This window comes from Cryptomeria japonica, chromosome 8 (genome assembly GCF_030272615.1).
Source record: "Cryptomeria japonica chromosome 8, Sugi_1.0, whole genome shotgun sequence".
NCBI classification, from domain to species: domain Eukaryota; kingdom Viridiplantae; phylum Streptophyta; class Pinopsida; order Cupressales; family Cupressaceae; genus Cryptomeria; species Cryptomeria japonica.
The window spans coordinates 718,596,122-718,619,469 of record NC_081412.1 but is presented as its reverse complement, the minus strand read 5'-3'; the positions used below and the strand labels follow the sequence as shown (position 1 = coordinate 718,619,469).

The window sequence follows — 23,348 nt, the reverse complement described above, 5'->3', positions numbered from 1 at the left end:
CTAAAAGTTAATAAATAGCCTTGAATTGTGGTTCAAATTCTACCATCAATTATTGTTTTAGGAAATGCATACTTTATTCTAAGATGCTTCCCTTCTGCCATGAATGACTCATTGGCACTTTAATCATTACTTTCTCTCTCCTTTCTGCTTTTGTTGTCTATAAAATTCAGTGCCATCATAACAAAATCATTGCTTCAATTCTGTGAAATGGATTTTCTTAAGGTAGTAGAATGTGGTATTATATTTTCACTGCTTATGGTTCATAGTGTTATTACTGCTCCTGAATATGATCTTATAAAGAAGTTGCCTGGCCAAAGAGAGAAAGTTTCCTTCAAGCAGTATGGTGGGTACATTACAACTGATGAAGAGCATGGTAGAGCATTGTATTATTACTTTGTAGAGGCCCAGACCAATGCTACATCTAGGCCCCTCGCCTTGTGGCTTAATGGAGGTAAAATAATTTATTCTATTTTCAATAGATATCTTTTATGAGTTGCAGAAATCTGACATCTTTAATAGATACTCTTAAGGAACTAATTTGGAAGCTCTTTAGCTCTCTACTATTCTGATGATGGATCACATAGTATGATCTCAGATAATGATGCAAAAACTTATACACAATCTAACCCAGAAACATTATAACTCAAAATCCATTCCATCTTCAATGATTCATTTTTTTTGTTACGTTAATAAATTTTATTATCTTAATCTCTTCCAATCTACTATAAGAATGCAACACATATCTTTATAATTTAATATACCCATCTTTGATCAATCATTGCAGGGCCTGGATGCTCATCACTTGGATTTGGAGCATTTGAGGAGAATGGCCCTTTCAAATTCAATGGCAAAGTATTGGAACAAAACAAGTTCTCTTGGAATATAGGTACATATTTTTAACATTCATGTGTGTACTTAATCCCTCTATCTTATCACTACAATGATGTGCTCCTTAGTGATATGTCAAAGTTGTTGATGGCAGTGACAAACATGCTGTATGTAGAGAGCCCAATTGGAGTGGGATTTTCTTATTCAAATACAACTTCAGATTATCATTTGTTTAATGACACTTTGACGGGTAATTAATCTCCCACCTTTTTAAATTCATGGAAATGTTTGTATGTGTTTCTGCAAGTTGTACGATGAGTTTCAAAACTTTTATAATCAAATCTCTTAGAATATGCTTACTGGTAATATATAGCATTCCAGGTTACAATAAGTAATATACAAAACGGGAAGCAATAATTGACAGTAAAATTCGCTATAACTCTCATTCACTCTTATCTAAATATGGCTGCTCATTAAAACGAACAATCCCATTTTCAGGCATGCCATATGCCCCTAAAATCCACTGGTTTATTGGAATTTTCGTGCATCATGATTACTCTATATATTAAATAAAAATAAAGCGTTAGAATAACTAGCTGTCACCAATGGTAGTTTAGGTTAGATAGAAAGAAAATAAGTATTAAATTAGTAGTATTCTGTTTTATAATGTTTAATGAAAATAGTTCTCCGTGTTATTTCATTCAACAAATCCCTAGTACATAATATGTATCTTTCTCGATATTTTTGCTTTATAAATTAATGAAAATAGAGTAAGCTTATTTATTTTTCTCTTCTGTCTATATTCTCTATTAAATTAGTTCATTGATCTGGAGTATAATGGGAATTCGATGGATAATTTGTACAAGAGGATTGAAATTACATGTTTGTTTAAAAGCTTTGTGAGATAAAGGAGTTCGCTTGAAAGAGATATAATTGAAATAGTAAATATCTTTTTATTTATTTATTTATCATGTACATGGCATACACTTCGGAAAGTTGTATAACTTCTACCAACTGATTTGTTGTTGATCTACGCATCTCTATATTTATGTGTTATTTTTGCGATGTCATAAATACACACACACACACATATATAGATTACATGTCATGAAATTTAAGATTCATTTTGAAAATTAAGGAATTTGTGCATGTAGTTGAGTTGTTTCCATATGTTAAGTATCATCTTTTGATGATTGTGGCATGGTTGATATGTTGCTAGATGACTTGGCATAGCACAAGCTTCAAGACTGCAAATTTAATTACCATGATGAATACATTGTTTAGTGTCTAAATTGTAATTCTTGAAACAATATGGTGATGTGCATTGTGAGTTAGCCTTTGCAATTTGATTTATGGGTGTGCTTGACCCTACTAAAGCTATCTTAGACACTCCCAATAATTCACTTAATAAACCAATAACACGACACATACATTCGTAGTGTACTAATAAACATCCCTAATTTTATTTCCCTCCTTCAAATTCATTTTTTTGATACCCCCTCTATATAAAATAGTATAATTATAACACTTTAATATTTTCACTAGGTGCACCTTATGTGCCATCTTTTTATATTTTTATATCCCCTCTTTATTTATACCACACCAACTAAGACCACTCCCCACGACTATATCTAACAAAAAAAATTTTCTTCTATTTCTCATCCCATACAGTAAAGTGTTAACATTGAATTCTAACAAATGTATCATCATGTCACAAATTTTGATCTAAAAAAGTTATAAATCTCAACCCCAAAACTATTGTCATAAAAACTCTAACGATGAATCTTTTACATAAAATATATCTCAATTATAATATATATGTTAATCTAAATTATAACAGAAGTCCATTAAAGATACCAATCAATTCATCTAGGTAGTGTTGTACCATTATAAAAAAGGTCTCCAATAGGTAATTTTTGAAAACCTATGTTAAATTATGTCAAAATTATATAACATTGGTTTGACTATTGTTTCCTAAATGTGAGCTACATTAGATTTTGGATTAAATAAGAAGCCTAGGATTATGAAACTTTATCACAATACAAGACTAAGTGGTGTAGAAATAGATAGTTTCATGACCCTAAAAGGACTACTATAGTGAATGAAATTTCCTCTAAGGATCTATGCAAAGTGATTGAGGATTTAGTAGTTAATTCTTCCAAAAATCCCAATACATACCCATATCATATCAACTAAATTTTCTTCTTTCTCTTAAAAGAAAAGTGATAAATAAGGTCATTTTTTGGTAATTAAAAAAAAATACATATGCATGCGATAAGGTATGATTTAGTAGTTAATTTGCTCAACATAAATTAGAGAATTTTGGTGGAAGCATGGTTATCATATAAATTCTAATTTTTGTAGAGTTCCATTTCTAGATGAATTAATGACTATTATGTTGCAATGGAATAATCAAGGTGACATGTTTGTGTACCATAGAAAAAGAAAGTGTGACTACAAGTACCAAACTCTATGAGAATGATCTTGGCATCAAAATAAAGATTGTTATTTATAAATTCACCTATATTATTTGCCACTCCATATAAAGACATATATGAATTGCTTTAAGTTTAGGAAGAAAATGTGGATCTTGAAATTCTACCTATTTCTTGGCGAATCATTTGTTAGAGTTGACCTACATTGATGACTCAATACATTTGACCTTTTGTAAAACTGTTTGTTTAGAATTGGATATGTCTATCATTCTAATTATGCCAAAATCAGTAGTGAATTGATAATTGGGTATCCATATCTGTATGGAATAATCTTATTTGGAGTTAGTGCAAATTTGTTTTGGCATAGAATCACTTCAAGAATATAATATCGCGTACTTCCAACTATTGCAATTATGTCGAGTAAGGATTTGGACTGTACATACACTTGTTAGGCCCAATATGGAAAGCTAATCTACTAAGAGGGGAGGGCTAAATCAGTACTTCAAAACTTTTCTTGAATAATAACTTTACTGTTATGCATAAACAGAATAGTGCAGTAACATAAAATAAAGTTAAAGAAAATAGATAACAATCATACATGATTCACTCCATAACACATATATTTTGGCTACGCAGAAACTCTTGGTTAGAGAGAAAAACTGCGGTGGGGATGGCACCCACAACTTCACTACTGCAATAATAAAGAGTGCTCGGTTAGAGATACATTTTAGCTATTCTTGATAGCTTACCCTGTTAGGAGTAACAAGATCTATTAGATCTACCTTGCTAAAGGATTTTACAACATTTATTCTGAATGCTATACCTGGTTAGAGGCTTTACAATTTATAGACTTGATTAGAGTCTTTTACCCTGTTAAAAGTTTCTCTTTCAACTTCACAATATTACAATAAAATCATTACAAATATCTGCAACTTTACATCTGAAATGTTATAGCAGATTCTATGTGCTCAGAATAGATTACCTTGCTTATAGCATACCTCGGTAACCCATATAGTAACTCGGTAAACCCTTCTGTTTACTCTGTTCTTCGACTGTTCTCTGAAAACCTTCTCAGTGACTTCTGTGTCTCTGTAACAGTCTTCTTACACACATGATTCCTCGAATGAATAACTATACAAAATATTTCATTGCTTAGATTGATCTCAAAATCATACACAATCTTCTGGTGCAATTTCCAATGTAATAACGGTTAGATATGCCTCGATCTTGTAACATGTTTTCATATGCATGTCCAGATTCAATGTATCTTGTAACACATTTCACTCGATGTATATTAACTCGGTGTGCCATCTTTACTGCTCGCTAGTCTCAAAAAGATACTTGGTAGATAGCTCGATGTATACTGCGTTCTGTGACTGCTTTCCTTTGTAACCAACTAGACTGTGCATACTGACTTCTCTGTGTATACCTACTGCATGATTCAGTAGTGCTAACTGACTAGAGTATATATTATGACTTTGAATATAAAAACTAATGGCAATTTGATAAGTAGTAACAATCTCCCCTTTTGACATTAGTTGAGATGTTTGACAAAACTACTTTCAAAGTCATAACTCAAAAATCTATATACTTTGCAAAATGACTATACTTGACAATATATACAATAGTCAATGAAATAGTATATTTAGATATACTCCCCTTATCATTATACTGTACATAACTCTGATTTTGCATGCTCGGTTCTATGCTTGTCTGCTTTGCTTACTGTCCTTGGATACTCTACATACTCTGCTTGGTATACTCCCCCTGTATACAATACTCTGAATACTGTATCAAAACTATATCACCAAAAACTGTATGACTCCCTCAATATATTATATTACTCCCCTTATATAGTATCACTCTCCCTTTTTGACAAACATCAAAAACTTAATTTCCATCCGGGGGCGGTAACTGATCAAAAATAGATTTGTACTTCTTTCGAGTGTCGGTGAGTGTGACAGAGAGTGCATCCTTTACACTTTCCATTAAAGAAGTTTGTGCTTGAATATCAGCCAATAGTGATATTAAGCCATCAAGAGTGGTTCCCTCTTGTGTAGTAGATAGGCATGTAGCTCGGTTGATCTGTTCTTGAACTGATGAAAGATGAGGAAGGAATAATATCTAGAGTGTCATTATGTCCATCCTGATCTTATGTTCTTCATTTCTTAGTTTCAGTTGTTGAGCCATGAGCTATTGAAGCTTTGTATAAAAATTCTGAATTGAATTGGGCTCAATGGTCAACTTATTTGAGAGATCGGTGATCTCTTTCTCAATTGCATTAGTTTTATTCTTGATATCTTTAATGAATAGAGAAAATGTGCAAAGTTTCTAAAATAAATAAAGAATATGCTTGAGTTGAGGGGACAACTCAGCAATGAATTTGACTAGCTTGACTTTCCCAATAGCTAGAGCTTTTTGTACCTCTTCTATCATTTTTGCAGTAAGCTCCTTGTCTTTTAGCTTGCTCAAGTATTCAAATGCATCTACTCCAGATGTTTCTATTTGATTAAGGAGTTCATCCAGTTGAATGTGGATGGCTACATCGGTTGACACTGTAGCTGATGGTAGCATATCTGTCAGCAGTGTCTTCACCTTCTAAAGTACTTTATTCTTCTTTTGAATGGCCATCTATTTTTCTTGTTTGGCCTTTGCTTTGCATAGTTCACTGAAATCAATAAGTGCTTGCACACCTTTAATTTTGAGATATCCACATTGGGCAACACTATTGGTTTAGATAAATCAACTTTGAAACTATGTTTTTTCACCTTCTTCTCTTTACCTTTGGTCGGTTGGACCAAGACAATAGCTTGTGAGGCTTGTTGACCCTCAGTTGGTTGCTTGGTAGAGGCAACACTTTGGTCAGTTCCTGTAGCTGCGGTGGTGTCTTTCAGTGTCTCGGTACTAGGTGTCTCAGCTGCTACATTTTCAGTGCTCGAAGGTGCTTGAGAGGTCTTTTCGTGAGTTGTACCTTCTACTGCTTTAGATTGGTGACCTTCGGTGCCTTGTGATGTATCCTGAGGAGCTTCGGTAGAGACAGGTTGATTGATCGGTGGGTAAGGCTGAACTTGTTCTAAAATGGATTCACTAGATACAAGTTTTGTATATGTAGTGCCTTCGATCATTTCCTACTACGGTGCTTCTGCATCGATGACATCTTCATCAATTTGAATAGTGTCAGCCTTGGTAGCATCAGGACCTTGTTCGGTGACATCAGGATCTTGCTCAGTGACATCAACAATTTCAAATTTAGATTGTTCACCAACATCCTTAGTTTTGAAGATTTCCTACCATTTTGCTTTTGTCTCATTTTCTACATCAATATATAGCCCATTCATCAGTTTTAAGGCTCTCTATTTGACAAGAAATTTTGAATTGTAGGTTGTCAAATGTTCCTTTATTTCTGCTATAGACATATCAGGAAATAGATGGACTAGACTTCTTTCTCTAATTTGTTTCTCTGAGTCCATTGCATATTTCCACCTATTATCAATATGCAAGAAAAGTTCATTTGGAAGTGACTTTACTAGTTCTAATGGAGCTAGCCGAAACTTTAGAAGTGTGCAAATAACAGCTTCTTCAATTTGTCTCTTCTCATCATTATTCCTAGTCTCATACTTGACATATCTAAATTCTGCAAATCCACCATATTCTTTTAGATTGGCATAGAAGTTTTCAACACTATGTATATTTACCTTCTTGCTCTTTACAATCTGGAATTTGTTTGCATCTTTGGATTCTGTATCACTAGACTCTTTTGCCAAAATGAGTCTCCAAGTAGATTTCTTGTATGTCTTGGTTACTTTGGGAGTAGTAACACTCTTTTGTTTCTTACTTAGTGATGCTCTTGTATTAGGTCTCTTTGTTGGTGGAGTCGGTAGGGCCTTTGAAGTGTCCAGTTTCTTTCTTTTCAACACTTTACCCTTAGGCAGTTCGGTGCTCAATGTTATTGCTGCCTCTTGAGCTTCTGATTCCTCTTCGGTGATGGCAAGAGTGCCTTTGACATGTGTAGAGGAGGAGTTTTCTCCAAATTTCTCCGTTAAAATTTTTATCATCTTTGTTGCTTTTCTTGTAGCCTTGGGTACTACAATGCTCATTTTAACTTTTCCCTTAACTTCTTTATAAGTTCCATATCTTAGTTCGGTGGCATGCCTTGGTAATGAAAGATATGCATCAATTTGTTGTTGAGTGATATCAAAGTCAATCTCGTAACCCATTGGTGGCAAAGATTGAGTCCTTGGTTCCACAACATTCACATAACAATAATCAGTATCTACCTCAAAGCATATATCCTTATATTTCTCTACTAGCTGGGGTGGAATCCGGTACCTGCTGTGCATCTTCTCTTGAAATTTGCTAAAGTAGTCATCCATTATATCATTGAAATTATCTCCCAACTTCTTGATAAATTCATTAATCTGATGGGTGATTGGTCGGTGTAGCTCCCAAACTACTTTACCAACTGATGGAAATAATTTCTCAAAGTAGAAAACATTCATACAAGAAGTGAACCAAACTTTAGTGTATTTGCCGAGTTGTTTTTCTTCGGCTTCCTTATTGTGTTCAAATTCTCAAACAAATTCTTCAGTAATACTTCACATAAGTCAACTGCTACACAGGGTACACTATTTTCCCTTGTTGATTGGAAGAAATAGTAATCGATTACTCTAATGGCAAACTTAAGTTCTGGATCAGTGACATTGTTCAATTTCAGTCCTCTGTAGTCAGATTCAACTCTAGTTAAATTGATTAACTCCTTCTGTGATATCATCTTTTGAGCTCGTGCATGATCATAGATAGGATAATCGGTGATCACATGAATGATTTCCTTGGTGATTTTGAATGGTTGCTCTTCTAGCCACATGAAATCATCATGAACTCTGCTCAAAACAAACTTAACCCATTGGGGTTTGAACACATGAGGGTAGGTTAGGGCTTCAGTCAATCCCTTGATTCTGATGTGTTCATACTTGCTGTTTAATACACCATCGGTACATAATTCATCATAGGTGTCTCTAATCTCAACATGACCGAGTTCTTCAACATGACATTTGGTGAAGAATCTAACATCTTCAACTAACAAGACTCGATCTGGGATGAGTGAAAAGGCGGTTTTGTCATCCAGTTTAGAGGCGACTATAGGAGTCAAAGTGTATTTCAGTGAGGGCTTCTCCACATTCTTGACAACTATGGGATCTTGGATCTTGGGCGCCATTGTTGATTTCAGGTAAAACTTAGCAAACTATCCTTAGGGTTTGACGGTTTACAAATGGCAGACGCTTCACACTCAGTAGATAATAACAATTTGATAAGATCGGTAAACTAGATTGACAATGCGATGAGATTTGGTGTAAATACCTTGGATTCTCTCTGAATGAAGTTTGATTGCCTTGGAATCGCTTTGCTCTGCTCTTTTGAAAACTTGGTGAATGTAAATGACCACGAAAATGCTTTTAAGTACACAAAATACCTTATTGGGCTCCATGCGGGTTAGGTCAAAATATTAAATGCACTTGGTTCACCTTTTAACCGATTTACTCTCCTTTTTTTTCATTTTAACCAAGTAACCAAATTTCCTTCATTTACCGACTTGACAGGCTTCCTGTATTCACCGACTTGACAGGTTTCCTATAAAGTACTTTTGATAGAATTTCAAACTTACTAATGCATCTTAACTATGCAGATTTGAATTTAGTACATAATAGAATAGGAACTGTTATGATTTTAGCCTTCAAAGAATGTAGTCCCTTCATACCTTTTCTGATTAATTTGGAATAGGTGCACCTAACTCGGTAGGTAAGGTGCTTTCTTCATAGGACACAGTTTCCTTCTTTTTCCAAATCATTTTTAATTTTTCTTTTATTTCTTCAATGTCTCGTCTAGGTTGATCTCTGCAATCTCCAGCTAAATGTCCAACTTTGTGACAATGAAAACATGCCATACCAGGATTTCTCCATGATCCTCAGTTGTTCATTCCAAACCTTATGAAACAGTTGGCACTAATATGTCCATATCTTCCACAACATTCACACCATATCCTTGTGTTGTAATCCCATGGTACTGCTGCATATTGTCGGTAAGGATTTGTGTGAGTTTGGTAACCTCTAGTGTTTTCTTGGTGTGCAATTCACATGTAGTTCTTTTGCTTAAGCCATCACTTCTCAGTACTATGTCCATGTCTATTGCAGTTTCTACAAAACCCTTTTAATTTTGCCTTCTAATAGTTGTTAACAGACTTTGTCCTACATTGATTAAATGTGTGACTATATTTATTGCAATTGTAACAATAATCATTGGACTTAGTGATATTCGGTTGCTTACCTTTTTTGATTTGGCATATGTTGGCAGTATGACCTTGATTTCCACAGTAGTAGCAAATAGGCTTCTTTCTTTTGATGTTATTCCTGTTTCCAGCTTGCTTTGATGATTCTCTTCTCTTGGTAGTATGAATTCTTTTCTCAGTAGAGTCTTTTCCTTTGTAACTGAGTCCTACATCTTTGTTGGGTCTTCTTGTATTCAATTGTTCATCCAACATCTTTGATGCTTCATAACTCTTCTTCAGTGTTTCTTTGGATTTCTTCTCTGTTTCAAGTTCATCGGTCAGCCTTGATACTTCGAGTTTCAATGCTTGAATTTCATCATTCTTTAGAATTGCTTCACGATGTGCATAACCTAGTTGATCTGTCATATTTTGTTGAATCCCAGTCAACCTTATGATTTCATCATTCTTATCAGATACTAAGACTTCAAGTTGTTGTTTCTCTCTTTGTAGATCTCTTTCTTTATCCTCAGCTATCTTCAATGCATCTAGATTTTCAGTCATCTGTGTACTGAAATGTTCATGTTCTCTTTTCATTGTTTTTAGTTGATCAACCAATGCTTTGTTCTTTTCTTTCAATACCCCAATCATTTCTTCAGTCTCTTCAGATATATTGTTCTCAGATGATGTCTCAATTTGTTCCACTAACTCTTGAGAATCCTGCAAGTCATCAGATAATCTTCTTCTTACTTTCAGAGATTTTTGCATTTGCCTTTGCATGTCTGCAATCACTTGATTAGCATGATCCAGCTCTTCTTGCAGATACACAATCCTCTGAGATTGTTTATAGCCTTCCATTGATAAGATCTTTCTCTTTAGGTAGTTAAACCCTTTTCCAAGATAGAAGCTCTGATACCAACTGTTAGGGTTCAGTGCAAGAAGATGAGTCCACTTTTTGGCCAAAAAGTGGAAGTGTTTTCCCTGATTTTCAGATTTTGTCTCATTTGAGCTTAAATTTTGAAACACTTAGAGATTGAATCTTGGAAAAAGTCAGTAATATAAAAGATAGCTCTCTGAGTTTATTTTCCAAATATATAATTTATTTTAATACCCACATAATAAAAAATAACTTTTTAAATGGAGTTCTGAAAACTATGTTTTAAAAATCCCTGTTTCAGGACCATACCATGCATGTGTACGACCCACACTTTTTGACACAATTAAAATTATTTTCTCAAACTATTTTGGGAAATGGTTTGTAACACACTAAAGATTGATGAGCATATTTTTTTGTATTTTTTTTCTAATATATTTTTTTTAATTAATTTTTTAATGGCCGTAATTATCTTTTTAAAAATTTGACGTGTACGACCCACATAATTTGATGTAAACTTAACATTTTTTGATTTTTTTTTTTTTTAAATACAAAAGAATATTGTGTAGATTGATGAGATATAATTGTTTTTCCAAAATTCTTTAAAATAAAAAAGTTATTAAATTAACAAAATTAGTTAATATTTCAAATTTATGGACCCGATTTAGTATAAATTAAATGAAAAATAGTTAAAATAATCAATTTTTAAATAAATTGACATATTTAGAATCTAGACTATATAATCTAAAATGAGTTTTAATTTTGTATAAAAATTCTTTGATTAGAGGCGCGTAAACTATTTCTGAAGTTCATATTTGTGCTTTCATTCATGGAGATTTGAATTTGCAGGTCCATGTCTCAGGTGTGGCCATCCCAGGCCTAACCCCAAGCCAAGTGGCGGGTTGTGGAATCAACTTCCACAAAACGGGCCCCCGTTTTCAAACAAGGGTGGCTTGTGGAAAAAAAAGGAAAAATGCCATTTAGAAACAGGGGCCCGCTTTTAAACAAAACGGGGGCCTGATTTTTTTTGCTTCAGACCCCCATTTTTTGAAAACGGGCCCCCGTTTATAAGAGCGTGTTTTCCAACACATGGAATTTTGCGAATTTGTGACTCATTACCTTGCACTTGCCCTTAGGCCCAATATGGAAAGCTAATGTACTAAGAGGGGAGGGGTGAATTAGTACTTCAAAACTTTTCTTGAATAATAACTTTACTGTTATGCATAAACAGAATAGTGTAGTAACATAAAATAAAGTTAAAGAAAATAGATAACAATCATACATGATTCACTCCATAACACATATATTTTGGTTACGCAGAAACTCTTGGTTAGAGAGAAAAACTGTGGTGGGGATGGCACCCACAACTTCACTACTGCAATAATAAAGAGTGCTCGATTAGAGCTACATTTTAGCTATTTCTGATAGCTTACATTGTTAGGAGTAACAATATCTATTAGATCTACCTTGCTAAAGGATTTTACAACATTTATTCTGAATGCTGCACCTGGTTAGAGGCTTTACAATTTATAGACTTGATTAGAGTCTTTTACCCTGTTAAAGGTTTCTCTTTCAACTTCACAATATTACAATAAAATCATTACAAATATCTGCAACTTTACATCTGAAATGTTATAGTAGATTCTATGTGCTCAAAATAGATTACCTTGCTTATAGCATACCTCGGTAACCCATATAGTAACTCAGTAAACCCTTCTGTTTACTTTGTTCTTCAACTGTTCTCTGAAAACCTTCTCGGTGACCTCTGTGTCTCTGTAACAGTCTTCTTACACACATGATTCCTCGAATGAATAACTATACAAAATATTTCATTGCTTAGATTGATCTCAAAATCATACACAATCTTTTGGTGCAATTTCCAATGTAATAACGGTTAGATGTGCCTCGATCTTGTAACACATTTTCATATGCATGTCTAGGTTCAATGTATCTAGTAACACGTTTCACTCAGTGTATATTAACTCGGTGTGTCATCTTTATTGCTCGGTAGTCTCAAAAAGATACTCGGTAGACAACTCGGTGTATACTGTGTTCTATGACTGCTTTCCTTTGTAACCGACTAGACTGTGCATACCGACTTCTCTGTGTATACCGATTGCATGATTCGGTAGTGCTAATCGACTAGAGTATATAGTATGACTTTGAATATAAAAACTAATGGAAATTTGATAAGTAGTAAGAACACTTGTCACTATTTTTGTATCTATGTCTAAGTAGTACATTACAAGTTTTCATTCAAACTACTTTTCAAACTCTCCTCTCCTTAAAATGATGAATGACATATGAAAGGTGACATTAAAATGTTAGATTTATACCTTTCAACTAATCCATACAAATTTTTTAATGAAATGGATTTCAAGGTGATAAATTGATTTATGTTGTTATGAATATGTAAGAGATATATAAATAATAACTGACTTTAGATACAAAGACATTTGTTCAATAAATATATGACAAAATAGATTAGGAAAAGTACATAATAGTACAAGATAGTGGCATTATTATCCTAACTAGAAGATAACTGAATTTTAATGTCCAATTATATAGAATAGAATTGTATAAAAATTAATATTACACTGTTGTTTACCTAATTTATCGCCTTTTTAGAGGAGAGAACTCCTTTTTCATTAATTTTAAATACGAGAGGAGATTAAAGTCACAAAAGGGAGGAGAAAAGGATAAACTATGTCTCTTCCATTTTCAAAGGGTAGATGTAAGGTCACACATTTCTCTTCATTTTCTAAGGCCTTGAATGTGTGTCTATGTGTGTATCTGTATATATATATATATATATATACACACACACACACATATACATATACATATGTATATGTATATACATATATATGTGTGTGTGTGTGTGTGTTTATATGTATATATACATACATATATGTATATATATGTATACATATATACATATATATACATGTATATATATGTATATACACACACATACATATATGTATGTATATATATATGTATACATATATCTGTGTGTGTGTGTGTACATATATATAGCTATCTCTCTCTCTATATATGCATACATACATACACACATACATACATACATGTGTGTGTCTATGCATGTGCGCATAACAATCATGTGACATACTTTATTCAAGTAAAAACAGACAATTTGTTGGCATATTTTATCATTCTGTTTGTATTGTTAGTTTGTTATTGTATGGTTAGTTAAGAATTTGTTAATTATTTGTTGAACCCATCATTATTAAAAATTACATGGGTTGTTTGCTTTCCCTTTATATATATATATATATATGTACCTATCTCTTTCTCTATCCATACATCCATACATACATACATACATACATGTATGTGTCTGTACACGTATAACAATCAGGTGACATACTTTATTCAAGTAAAAACAGACAATCTGTTGGCATATTTTATCATTCTGTTGGTATTGTTAGTTTATTATTGTATGGTTAGTTTATTTTTAAGTCTGTTGTTTGATAGTTAAGAATTTGTTAATTATTTGTTGAACCCGTTATTATTAAAAATTACACGGGTTGTTTGCTTTCCCTTTGTATAAATATATGTTTTCTATGAAATGAAAGTCGGAGTATTTACAAACTCTGATATGGTATGAGAGCTAATCGTTTCTGTGCCTAGTTTAACGTTAATCCTTTTAGCGTTAGAGTTATCTCCTGGTGCTAAATACTTTGGGATTCCAACTATGTATACGACTACTTCGGGTATGCTTCCTTTCTGTCGCATCTCACAGAATAGTTTCCTAGTTTCCTGAATGAGACCATCTTTGCAGAGGGCATCAAGCATGACAAAAACATTTGGTAATTTGTGGGATTACCGTGGTTTGGTGATCCGAGTTTCTATTTGATCCAAATTTGTGCTACTGTTTCTACTGCACAATCGGTTGAGATCTATCAAATTTTTGTTTGTATTGCGGCGGCTTCAATTGCTTCATCTATGGAAGTGGGCTGAAAAGTGGCAGAGTTACACCACAAGCGAATGCTGAAGCACTGAAAGAACTTTTGTATGCCCTACAAAAACCCTTCCAGCATGGTTGTGTTTACAACTAATTTGGGTATGATTCCTTTGTCAAAATTTCAGTGAATAGTCTTATGGGTTCCTAAGAAATTCCTTCTTATAGAGGCCATCAAATAGTCCCAATTTGAACCATTTATTTTGTTATGAATTACATAATGGGGTCCTACCTAAGATGCGTGTCTGGAGGCCAATCAAGAACTAGACTTGAATGCTATCAGACAGGGAACATCATTGCTGAAAAACACTGGTGCGTTGCCATTAGCTAAGCACATAAGCCTTATTGCTTCCTACACTAAGGATCTAGGTATTTGCTTTATCTACACTTAGTAGAGTTCACAAGGGGTGTTACTCTTCTTTCCTAGGCAAATCTATCATTTGAATGCCATAAATCAGACATAATAGCATCTATCTTTAGCTAACAAAATGGCAGGAAAAAATTTCTTCTTCCAAACTCTCAACTCTTACAGGGAAATAATTATTCTGCATAGAAGACCGAACTGAAAACTCAACTTGAGTTTGAAGCAATTTGAGATGTGGTCAATGGCCGCGCAACACGATACGACAGATGTTGACGAGAAGAAAAAATTTGATCAAGATGATAGAAAGGCTAAATTGATCATCTTGTTCAACGTGTCTGATGAAGTTCAGTCTTTCATCCGAGATTCGTCGACAACAGATGAATGGGACAATCTCAACACAGTGTATGAGACGAAAAAATCAGAATTAGATCTTGAATTTGCAAAGTCAGCTACATGGTCTGAAAATGAAGAATGGAGAACAATTACAATTCTTTCTCAAAAGGATTGCAAAGTTGAGAGCTTCCTTACAAGCATTGGGGGAAAATACTAAAGATGCAATTTTGGTGCCTATTGTTCTAAGGCGCTACCTTCCAGATATAAATATTTTGTGACAACTTTGAATGTCACAGAGATGACACCCACCTTTGAGAAGTTAGTGAATCTACTTCAAAAAAATAATCCCTAAGGCACGAACATAAGGAGGACAATCATGGCATGACCACTCATCATAAAGACAAGAAGCCTATGCAGCAATTTGGTGGACCACCCAAATCTAGTAATTCATCTAGACCTCAAAAGAAGTGTCCAATCTATGATAGAGTTGGGCAATGATGTGAAGAATTGTTGCTACAACTCCTTCAACAAAGGATCTTCCAACAAATCACATCCAAAGAAGCCCTTTCAAAGCGGCAAACCACAGTGGGAGCAAAAGGACAAACAAAAGCAACCAAGCAATGTTGTTGAAGCGGATGATTCTCCAAACAAGGAATACATGCTATCATGAGCCCACACTTCAAAAGATGGTTCACAATCTACCTCTATATGGTATTTGGACTCAGGTGCTACAAAGCACATGACTGGACAAAAGAAGTAGTTTCACAAATTGAAACCCCATCATGGTACAGTAATTCTTGGAGATGATACCACCCATGAGATCAAAGGTATTGGTGACATCTCTTTTAAGTTTGGCATTTAAATTATTGTAGGATTACCAATATCTCTTGCATGCTCGGACTTACCAAAAATATCCTTTCTATTAACCAATTTCTTGATCACAACCTTAGGATTGAGCTTGATAGCAATCAAGATAAAAAGATTTGTCTTATCAAAGATAATTTTAAAAATGATAAGATTGATAACAATGCTACTGATATTGACAAAATATTTAGGCTTTGGTACAACTGCTAATAATCAAGCCTTAGTGACTAAGAAAAATGATCTTGCTTTGCTTTGGCATCGTAGATTTGGTCATTTAAGCACTAGTTATCTGCTGAAACTCAGTCAAAAAAGCATGGTCAAAGGGCTTCAGTCACTAGAGAAGTCGAGTGTTGTTTGTTATAGTTGTAATGTTAGAAAGAAACACAAAGAACCCTTCTATCCCAGTGAGAATTATGCAATCCAACCTTTGCAATTGATGCATACTGATCTATGCGGTCCCATACCACCTAGTCACAATTGATATAGGTAATTTCAATTTTTTGTTGATGATCATACAAGGAAAATATTGTTATATTGCTTGCAGCATAAAGATGAATATCTTTCATATTTCAAAGAGTTTCACACTCAAGTAAAGAAAGATACAAATAATTGTAATTGTGCCCTTCGCTTAGATCGAGGGGGGGAGTACACTAGCATAAAATTCTCCATGTATTTGAAGGAAAAAAAGCATTCGACATCAAGTGACTGCAGTAGACACACCTCAACAAAATAGTGTTACAGAATGGAAAAATCACATCATCATGGAGATGGTCCAAAGTATGCTGAAGGATTCTCAACTAGAGCATGGATATTGGGTTGAAGATGTTCACACAATATTAACTTTTGAATCATGCACCAACCAAAGCCCTTGATGGCATCATTCTAGAAGAAGCATGGATAGGGATAAAGCTTTCTATCTCACATCTTTGTTTGTTTGGATGAATTGCCTATATGCACATTCCTAAACAAAAAATAAAGAAGCTTGATGGAAAATCCATGAAACGTATTGTTCTTGGTTATAATACTGAATCTAAGGCATATCACCTTATGGATCCTGACACAAAGAAGATTTACATTTGTAGGGATGTAATATTTTATGAGAAGAGTAAGTCAAGTTCTCCTCCCACTTCATCACCTACTACAGATAGTGCTCCTATGTTCAACATGGATGGTAAAAATGATGGGAATGTTGATAATCAATCAACACCCACCAATGCCATAAAACCTTTACCAAAATGGTATACTAGTACCATTCGAGATGCAAAGTTGGATGGAGTCCTAGACACTTCAACCTTGGGACCGATGACTCACAACATGACTCACAATGAGGTAAACTTTTCACTAATGACTTTAGTTGTTGAAAATTTTGAACCATCTAGTGTTCAGGAGGCACTTGAATCAAAGCTTGGAAAGAGGCTATGGAGGTAGAGTATCAATTTTTGATGAAAAACAACACTTGGGAACTTGTTGATCTACCATCTACTAAGAAAGCAATAGGATGCAAATGGATATTCAAAACAAAGTATAAAGAAGATGGTAGTATACATAAACATAATGCTAGACTTGTAGCCAAGGGCTATGCCCCCCCAAAAAGGATAGACTATGAGGAAACATTGCTCCCAATGTAGAGATTCAAACCATTAGAATGATTTTTTCTTTAGTTGCCCAATTTGGTTGGAAATTATACCAAATGGATGTAAAAAGTGTGTTTCTCAATGGAGGCCTTAAGGAAGAGGTCTATATGACCCAACCAAAGTGATATGTTTCACTTGGTAAAGAAGAAAAAGTGTGCAAACTAATCAAGTCCCTATATGGTCTCAAACAGGCTCCTAAAGCCTAGTATATCAAAAATGATGAGCATTTTCTAAAACATGGTTTCATTAGGCACCCATATGATCCAAATATGTACCTTAAGGATCAAGGCCTAGGAGATATTGTAATCATTAATGTATATGTTGATGACTTGGTTATCATAGGTAGCTCAAAAGCAATGGTTGAAACAACCAAGAATGATCTCAAGAAGGCTTTTGATATGACAGATCTTGGGCTACTGCACTATTACATCAACATCTATATTATAATGTGGTTGTGTCTATATCCATGCAAAATACACAAGTTAAAGCCCCACAAAATAATGACATTGTAGTTTCCAATTATCTACTAAAAGATACTATAAAAATTAGGTACTTCGTTACACTTTAAGAACACACTTTAGGAAAAAAGTGAAGACAAGATAAAACAAGGATATTGCACACTAGCTACTTCATTAATTGAAAATCTTAAGAAGGTAATTCAGAGTGAGGGTAATTATTCCATCGTTTGTTCAAATTTTAAAAGGAATGGAAATAGACCACAAGATCTTGTAAATTATAAATTCCATGTATATGTTGTGGAATAAATAACCATTTTGATTTTATCTCCAAAATGAACACCACCGCTAAGGAAAATAAACTCCATAGTATGAATGGAAAAAGGATAAGCAATTGAACTATGCCACAAAAAAATGAGAAGAGGAATGTAATGAGAAATATAATTTGAGAATGTATAAATGTAAAAATTTTTATTTTCATTATAAAATTAGAGCACAATGGGATAAAAAGTGTTGGAGGTTTCAACTCAATTTCACTGAAAGCATTGACAAGGAAAGAAAGAAAAACCAAATGAAAAAGAGAAGCATTAAAAAAACCAAGTAATAAGAAGAAGTGGCCTTTTTCATGAGTCAAGTCTACACCATCAAAGCATGGTATTTGATTTGCATATGATTCTTGGATAGAGTCATTACTCAATTGGCATGGGGATAAGAGTGTTATTGTTAACTATATATATGGTGACATCCTAATTTTATTTTGTTAATTGAGTTTTTGTCAAAATAAATTCATTTGATTAAAAAAGAAAGTAGTTTTTTAATTTACCATTTTTTATTATTATAAGGAATTAAGTCAACTCAAGAAAGAAAAATGTATGATGTACTACACATTTCTATCTCTCACACTTCTTGACAAATACCAAAGTTACATATATGCTCATTGTTGGTATCGAGCATGTATAGTGTAGATAATTTTTGAATGAAAGATTAACATTTTTTAGAAAATAAATAATGAAAAGAGAAACATGGGAAGATTGCATCCATGTCTACTATTGAGAAAGAGAAGTGTAACTTTATTCTATTTGCTTGACAAAATAATGGATGAAACATAATAATTAACAGGAAAAAGCACCATTGTGTTTCCTTGGATGTTGTATCAAATACATGTTATATTATAGGGCACACAATATCAAAATGTTCATTTAGATCTCATAAGCATGCAATCTTCATTGTTAGGTTTATAAATTGGTTAACATGGGAAAATAGCATTGTATGCTTATATAATATTTGCACTGGTGTAATTTGGAATTAGAGTTTCAATTAAGATTGTAAAACCATTAATAATCCAAATTAACCAAAACAATAGAAATAGGGGTGAACCTAATAGATCTAGCCTCAATCAATTTTATGATAAACATGTAAATGAAATTTGAAATTTGCAATATTTGACAATCAAAATAAATACAAAAATGTAAACAATTTTAAGAATTTATATTTTAACAAATAATTTTCTTGTAAATTAAAAAACAATACACTAATTATTAATAATCATAATATCAATCATCATGTATTGAAATTACGATACAAATATAAAAAAAGTCATTATGTATTAGCCCAAAAAAATGACTAAATAATTCAAAAGAACCTACCAAAATCAATTGAGGAACCAACGAAACCATTCAAATGCATTTGTGAAGCACCTAGAGATAAGAAAAAATAAAGATGAAAGAAATGCTTATATATATTGATGGATGAATTTAATGGATGACCACATTTTTTTTTAGCTGTGTGAGGTGGATGCAACATAGTATTATACTCTTAGATATTACTCATCCACACTGAAAATACATTCAATGTTGCTTTAAGAAGCGCAACATAGGTTCAATTAAAAAGTAGTGAACTAATCACATATGCAAAATTCAAAACTAAAATTTACAAGTTAAACAACAAAGAAGATAGAAATAGAAAAAGATCCAAGCTATCACTAGTTTATTTATTTATTTAAGAGATATAATGACTTTGAACATAATAAATGGAAAAGTGTTAGTTTTTTCTATTGAAAAATATTTTAATTATTTTAAAAAATAAGTAAGCATCATGAAATGTTTAATTATATTAAATGGTATTTTAAAAATAGAAGTAGAAGTCATTAGTTTTCACATATTTAAAAATAATCATTATAAATAAATGCAGTGCTTAAGACTCATGATGTTAGTAAGGAGCTTTATAATATATAGAGTAATATTACTAATAGAGATGCTAGGATGTGACTTAAAAAAAATAAATTTAAAAGAGGAAAACAAAATGCAAGTAATGAATCTTCTTCTAAAACTTGGTCCTCACCTTGGATAGAGCTAATGGAGATTCAAAATATATAAATATTACCAAATACAAATTCCATTGATGAAGCAAATAGTCTAGATTAGGTAGATATTACTAATGTGGGCTAAATTAATGATGATTTTTTTAGTTCCTTTTAAATTAATAAAACCTTAAAATTTATTTTGTTTTATTTTATTGAATAAATTGCTAATCAATGATATGATTAGATGATTCTATCTTTATATAACTTTGATTATAAACATTAAATCATTTCAATTAAAAAAAAGCCTTCATCTATTTTCTCTCTGCTCTCTATCTACATTCCCTATAATTGATATATGTAGGGTCGTATTTTGAATATAAAAACTAATTAAGACTCTTATATGTTGCAGCCCAAGATAATCTGGCATTCCTTTTGAATTGGTTTAAGAAATTTTCAGAATATAGAGATGTAGACTTTTACATAACAGGAGAGAGTTATGGAGGTATAAAGCTTTAGAAGCATTCTTTGGTTTAATTTTTTTAAAGAAAGTTTATATAATTGTACTAGTTTAACTGGTCGATGTTTACTTTAAGAAATATTAAAGATCATTTAAGTATAGTTTTAGACATGATGATTTTTCTCATATTTTAAGTCATATTACAGGGCATTATATACCTCAAATGGCAAGCCTTGTCCTAGATTACAACAAAAAGTCGGGCATAACTCCTATCAACCTAAAGGGAATTATTGTATGTTTAGAGATTTTTTTTCTTGAAAGATATTATCTATGTGTGATTTAATAATTGCAAAAATGTGGAACAATGTATCCAACATAAAACATAACAAGATTATACTTCTTCAAATATCATGCTACCACTCGTAATGTTCATGACACACCCATTTGAAATTTTTAATGGTTGCAGATTGGAAATCCCTATGTTGACATTGAGATTAGTATAAACAATGGAGAGTTTCAATGGTCACATGGGTTGATTTCAGATGAAACTTATCAATTGACTCAAACTATCTGCAACAATTCTAAATCATGGATAGAGATGTTTGTTGATCAAAATACATCTGAATCTTGTAATAATGTGTTTGACAAAGTGCATGAAGAAATTGGAAATATCGATTATTATGATGTTACCTTAGGTATTTGTTTAGATGAGAGTTCATCATCCTCACAATTGTCCAAGCTTCAAGGAGGGGTAAGTACATGAAACCTTGGAATGATCATATAAATTTTTATTGAATACTTTTTGTATATAAATGATACATGGGTTAAATCATGGGCTAATCAATGTTTATTGTCCAACAGGTTCGATCAAAGTTTATTCAAAAGAATTTAAAAGGTGTGAATGCAATTAACCTTTGTTCTGGCAATGACATATTTACATATCTTAACACAAACAAGGTGCAGAAGGACATTCATGCAAGTATAAGTAATGATACTTACTCGTGGAGCTTTTGTGATGGGTATATTTATGATCCCTATATTTTCATTTTTAAAATTATATTTTATTTACTTCATGAATGTTACCACACTGAAAATTACAAAACTAAAATTATATTTTGAGATTTTCTAATAAATCATGACAATGTTGTAGACATTGAGTTGGTATCCAATGATAAATTTTTTCCATGAAACCTACAAGTTTGGACTAGAAGAGCCTACTATACAATATCCTAATTTATCTAGTTGCTTATGTGATTTTTTTAATTTTGTTGGAAGTCTCACTTATTTAAGTGAATTAAAAAGATAACCTAATATTTATTATAATTTAGTTGAATTCTAACAAAGAAATGTCATCATGTAAATATCACATAAGTTAAATAAGATACTTACAATTTTTTTATTGGTATCATCCACTCAAAATTCTAGCAGGCATAATAATATAAAATACATAAAAATTTAAGGGATACTACTTATAAGCCCATGGAAGCACTTGTAGAAATATTTTTGTTGTTTGAGTAACCTTTGGTGGTTTTTTTTTAGCATTGTAACGCATTCTATAAAAGGATTCATAATTAAACATGTATTGTAGGCCTTTGAACTATGATGAAAGGAATAGGGGAATCAATATCATACCCCTTCTCAGTAAACTTCTAAATTATGGTCTACCAATTATGCTTTTCAGGTAATTCTTTCTTGTCAATTTGATGAATATAGATTTATTATTATTGATAATTCTCACTTCAATAATTTCGTGTGATAAAAATAACAAATGAAATCTATAGTGGAGATCAAGATTCAGTTGTCCCATTTACCGCAACAAGAACAATTGCTAATACTATAGCCAAGCAATTACAACTATTCCCAATCAACACATATGGTACTTGGTATGATAATCAACAGGTGAGATTTAAGCATAATTTGTAATTAAAGAGCTATTTAGATATAAATAAGTAAATGTGAAAATATGTGTTGATAATATATCGTGAAAATTTAATTAGGTGGCAGGATGGACTCAATCTTACGGGCACGTGGTGGGTGGAAAGAATCAAACTATCCTAACATTTGCATCAGTAAGAGGTGGTGCACATGAGGTGCCATATACTTCTCCATCTGAAGCCCTAACTTTGTTCAAAGCTTTCATTGGAGGACTACCTTTGCCTACTAGTTGATATTCACTTCATAATACAACAATGCCAACACAAAAATAAGACATTTTTAATCATAAAATTAGTATGCTCATCAAATCTAAATATTATTCTAGACTAATATTGACTATCAAATAATTATTTTAAAATGATGGTTTGTAAAGTACGTCATACATGTAAGCTTCAATTCCCATATTTCTAACGCTATATTTATTTATCTTTCAAAGATCTTAAGGGATTCTAAAGGAACTTTTTATTAATCATACTTTTCATATTTCATTACAATATTCAAATTTTTCAAATATTTCTTTAAAAAAAATAGCATTGTGAGAAATCCCACTTTAAATTGTACTTTTTAGTATTTCATTAATATCTATAAGTTTGTTGAGAATGCAATGTAGATTTTAATATAGG

General features: G+C 32.5%; 1 protein-coding gene across 1 annotated transcript; it reads left to right on the top strand.

Moving 5' to 3' along the window:
- The first annotated feature begins 207 nt into the window (after positions 1-207).
- Positions 208-22,958, top strand: LOC131074204 (serine carboxypeptidase-like 45). The gene is made up of 10 exons (XM_058010765.1): positions 208-451; positions 785-886; positions 983-1,078; positions 20,743-20,835; positions 20,997-21,082; positions 21,257-21,541; positions 21,652-21,809; positions 22,379-22,471; positions 22,572-22,689; positions 22,788-22,958. The coding sequence occupies exons 1-10, from the start codon at positions 208-210 to the stop codon at positions 22,956-22,958; spliced, it is 1,446 nt and encodes a 481-aa protein (XP_057866748.1).
- Positions 22,959-23,348: the final 390 nt, after the last annotated feature.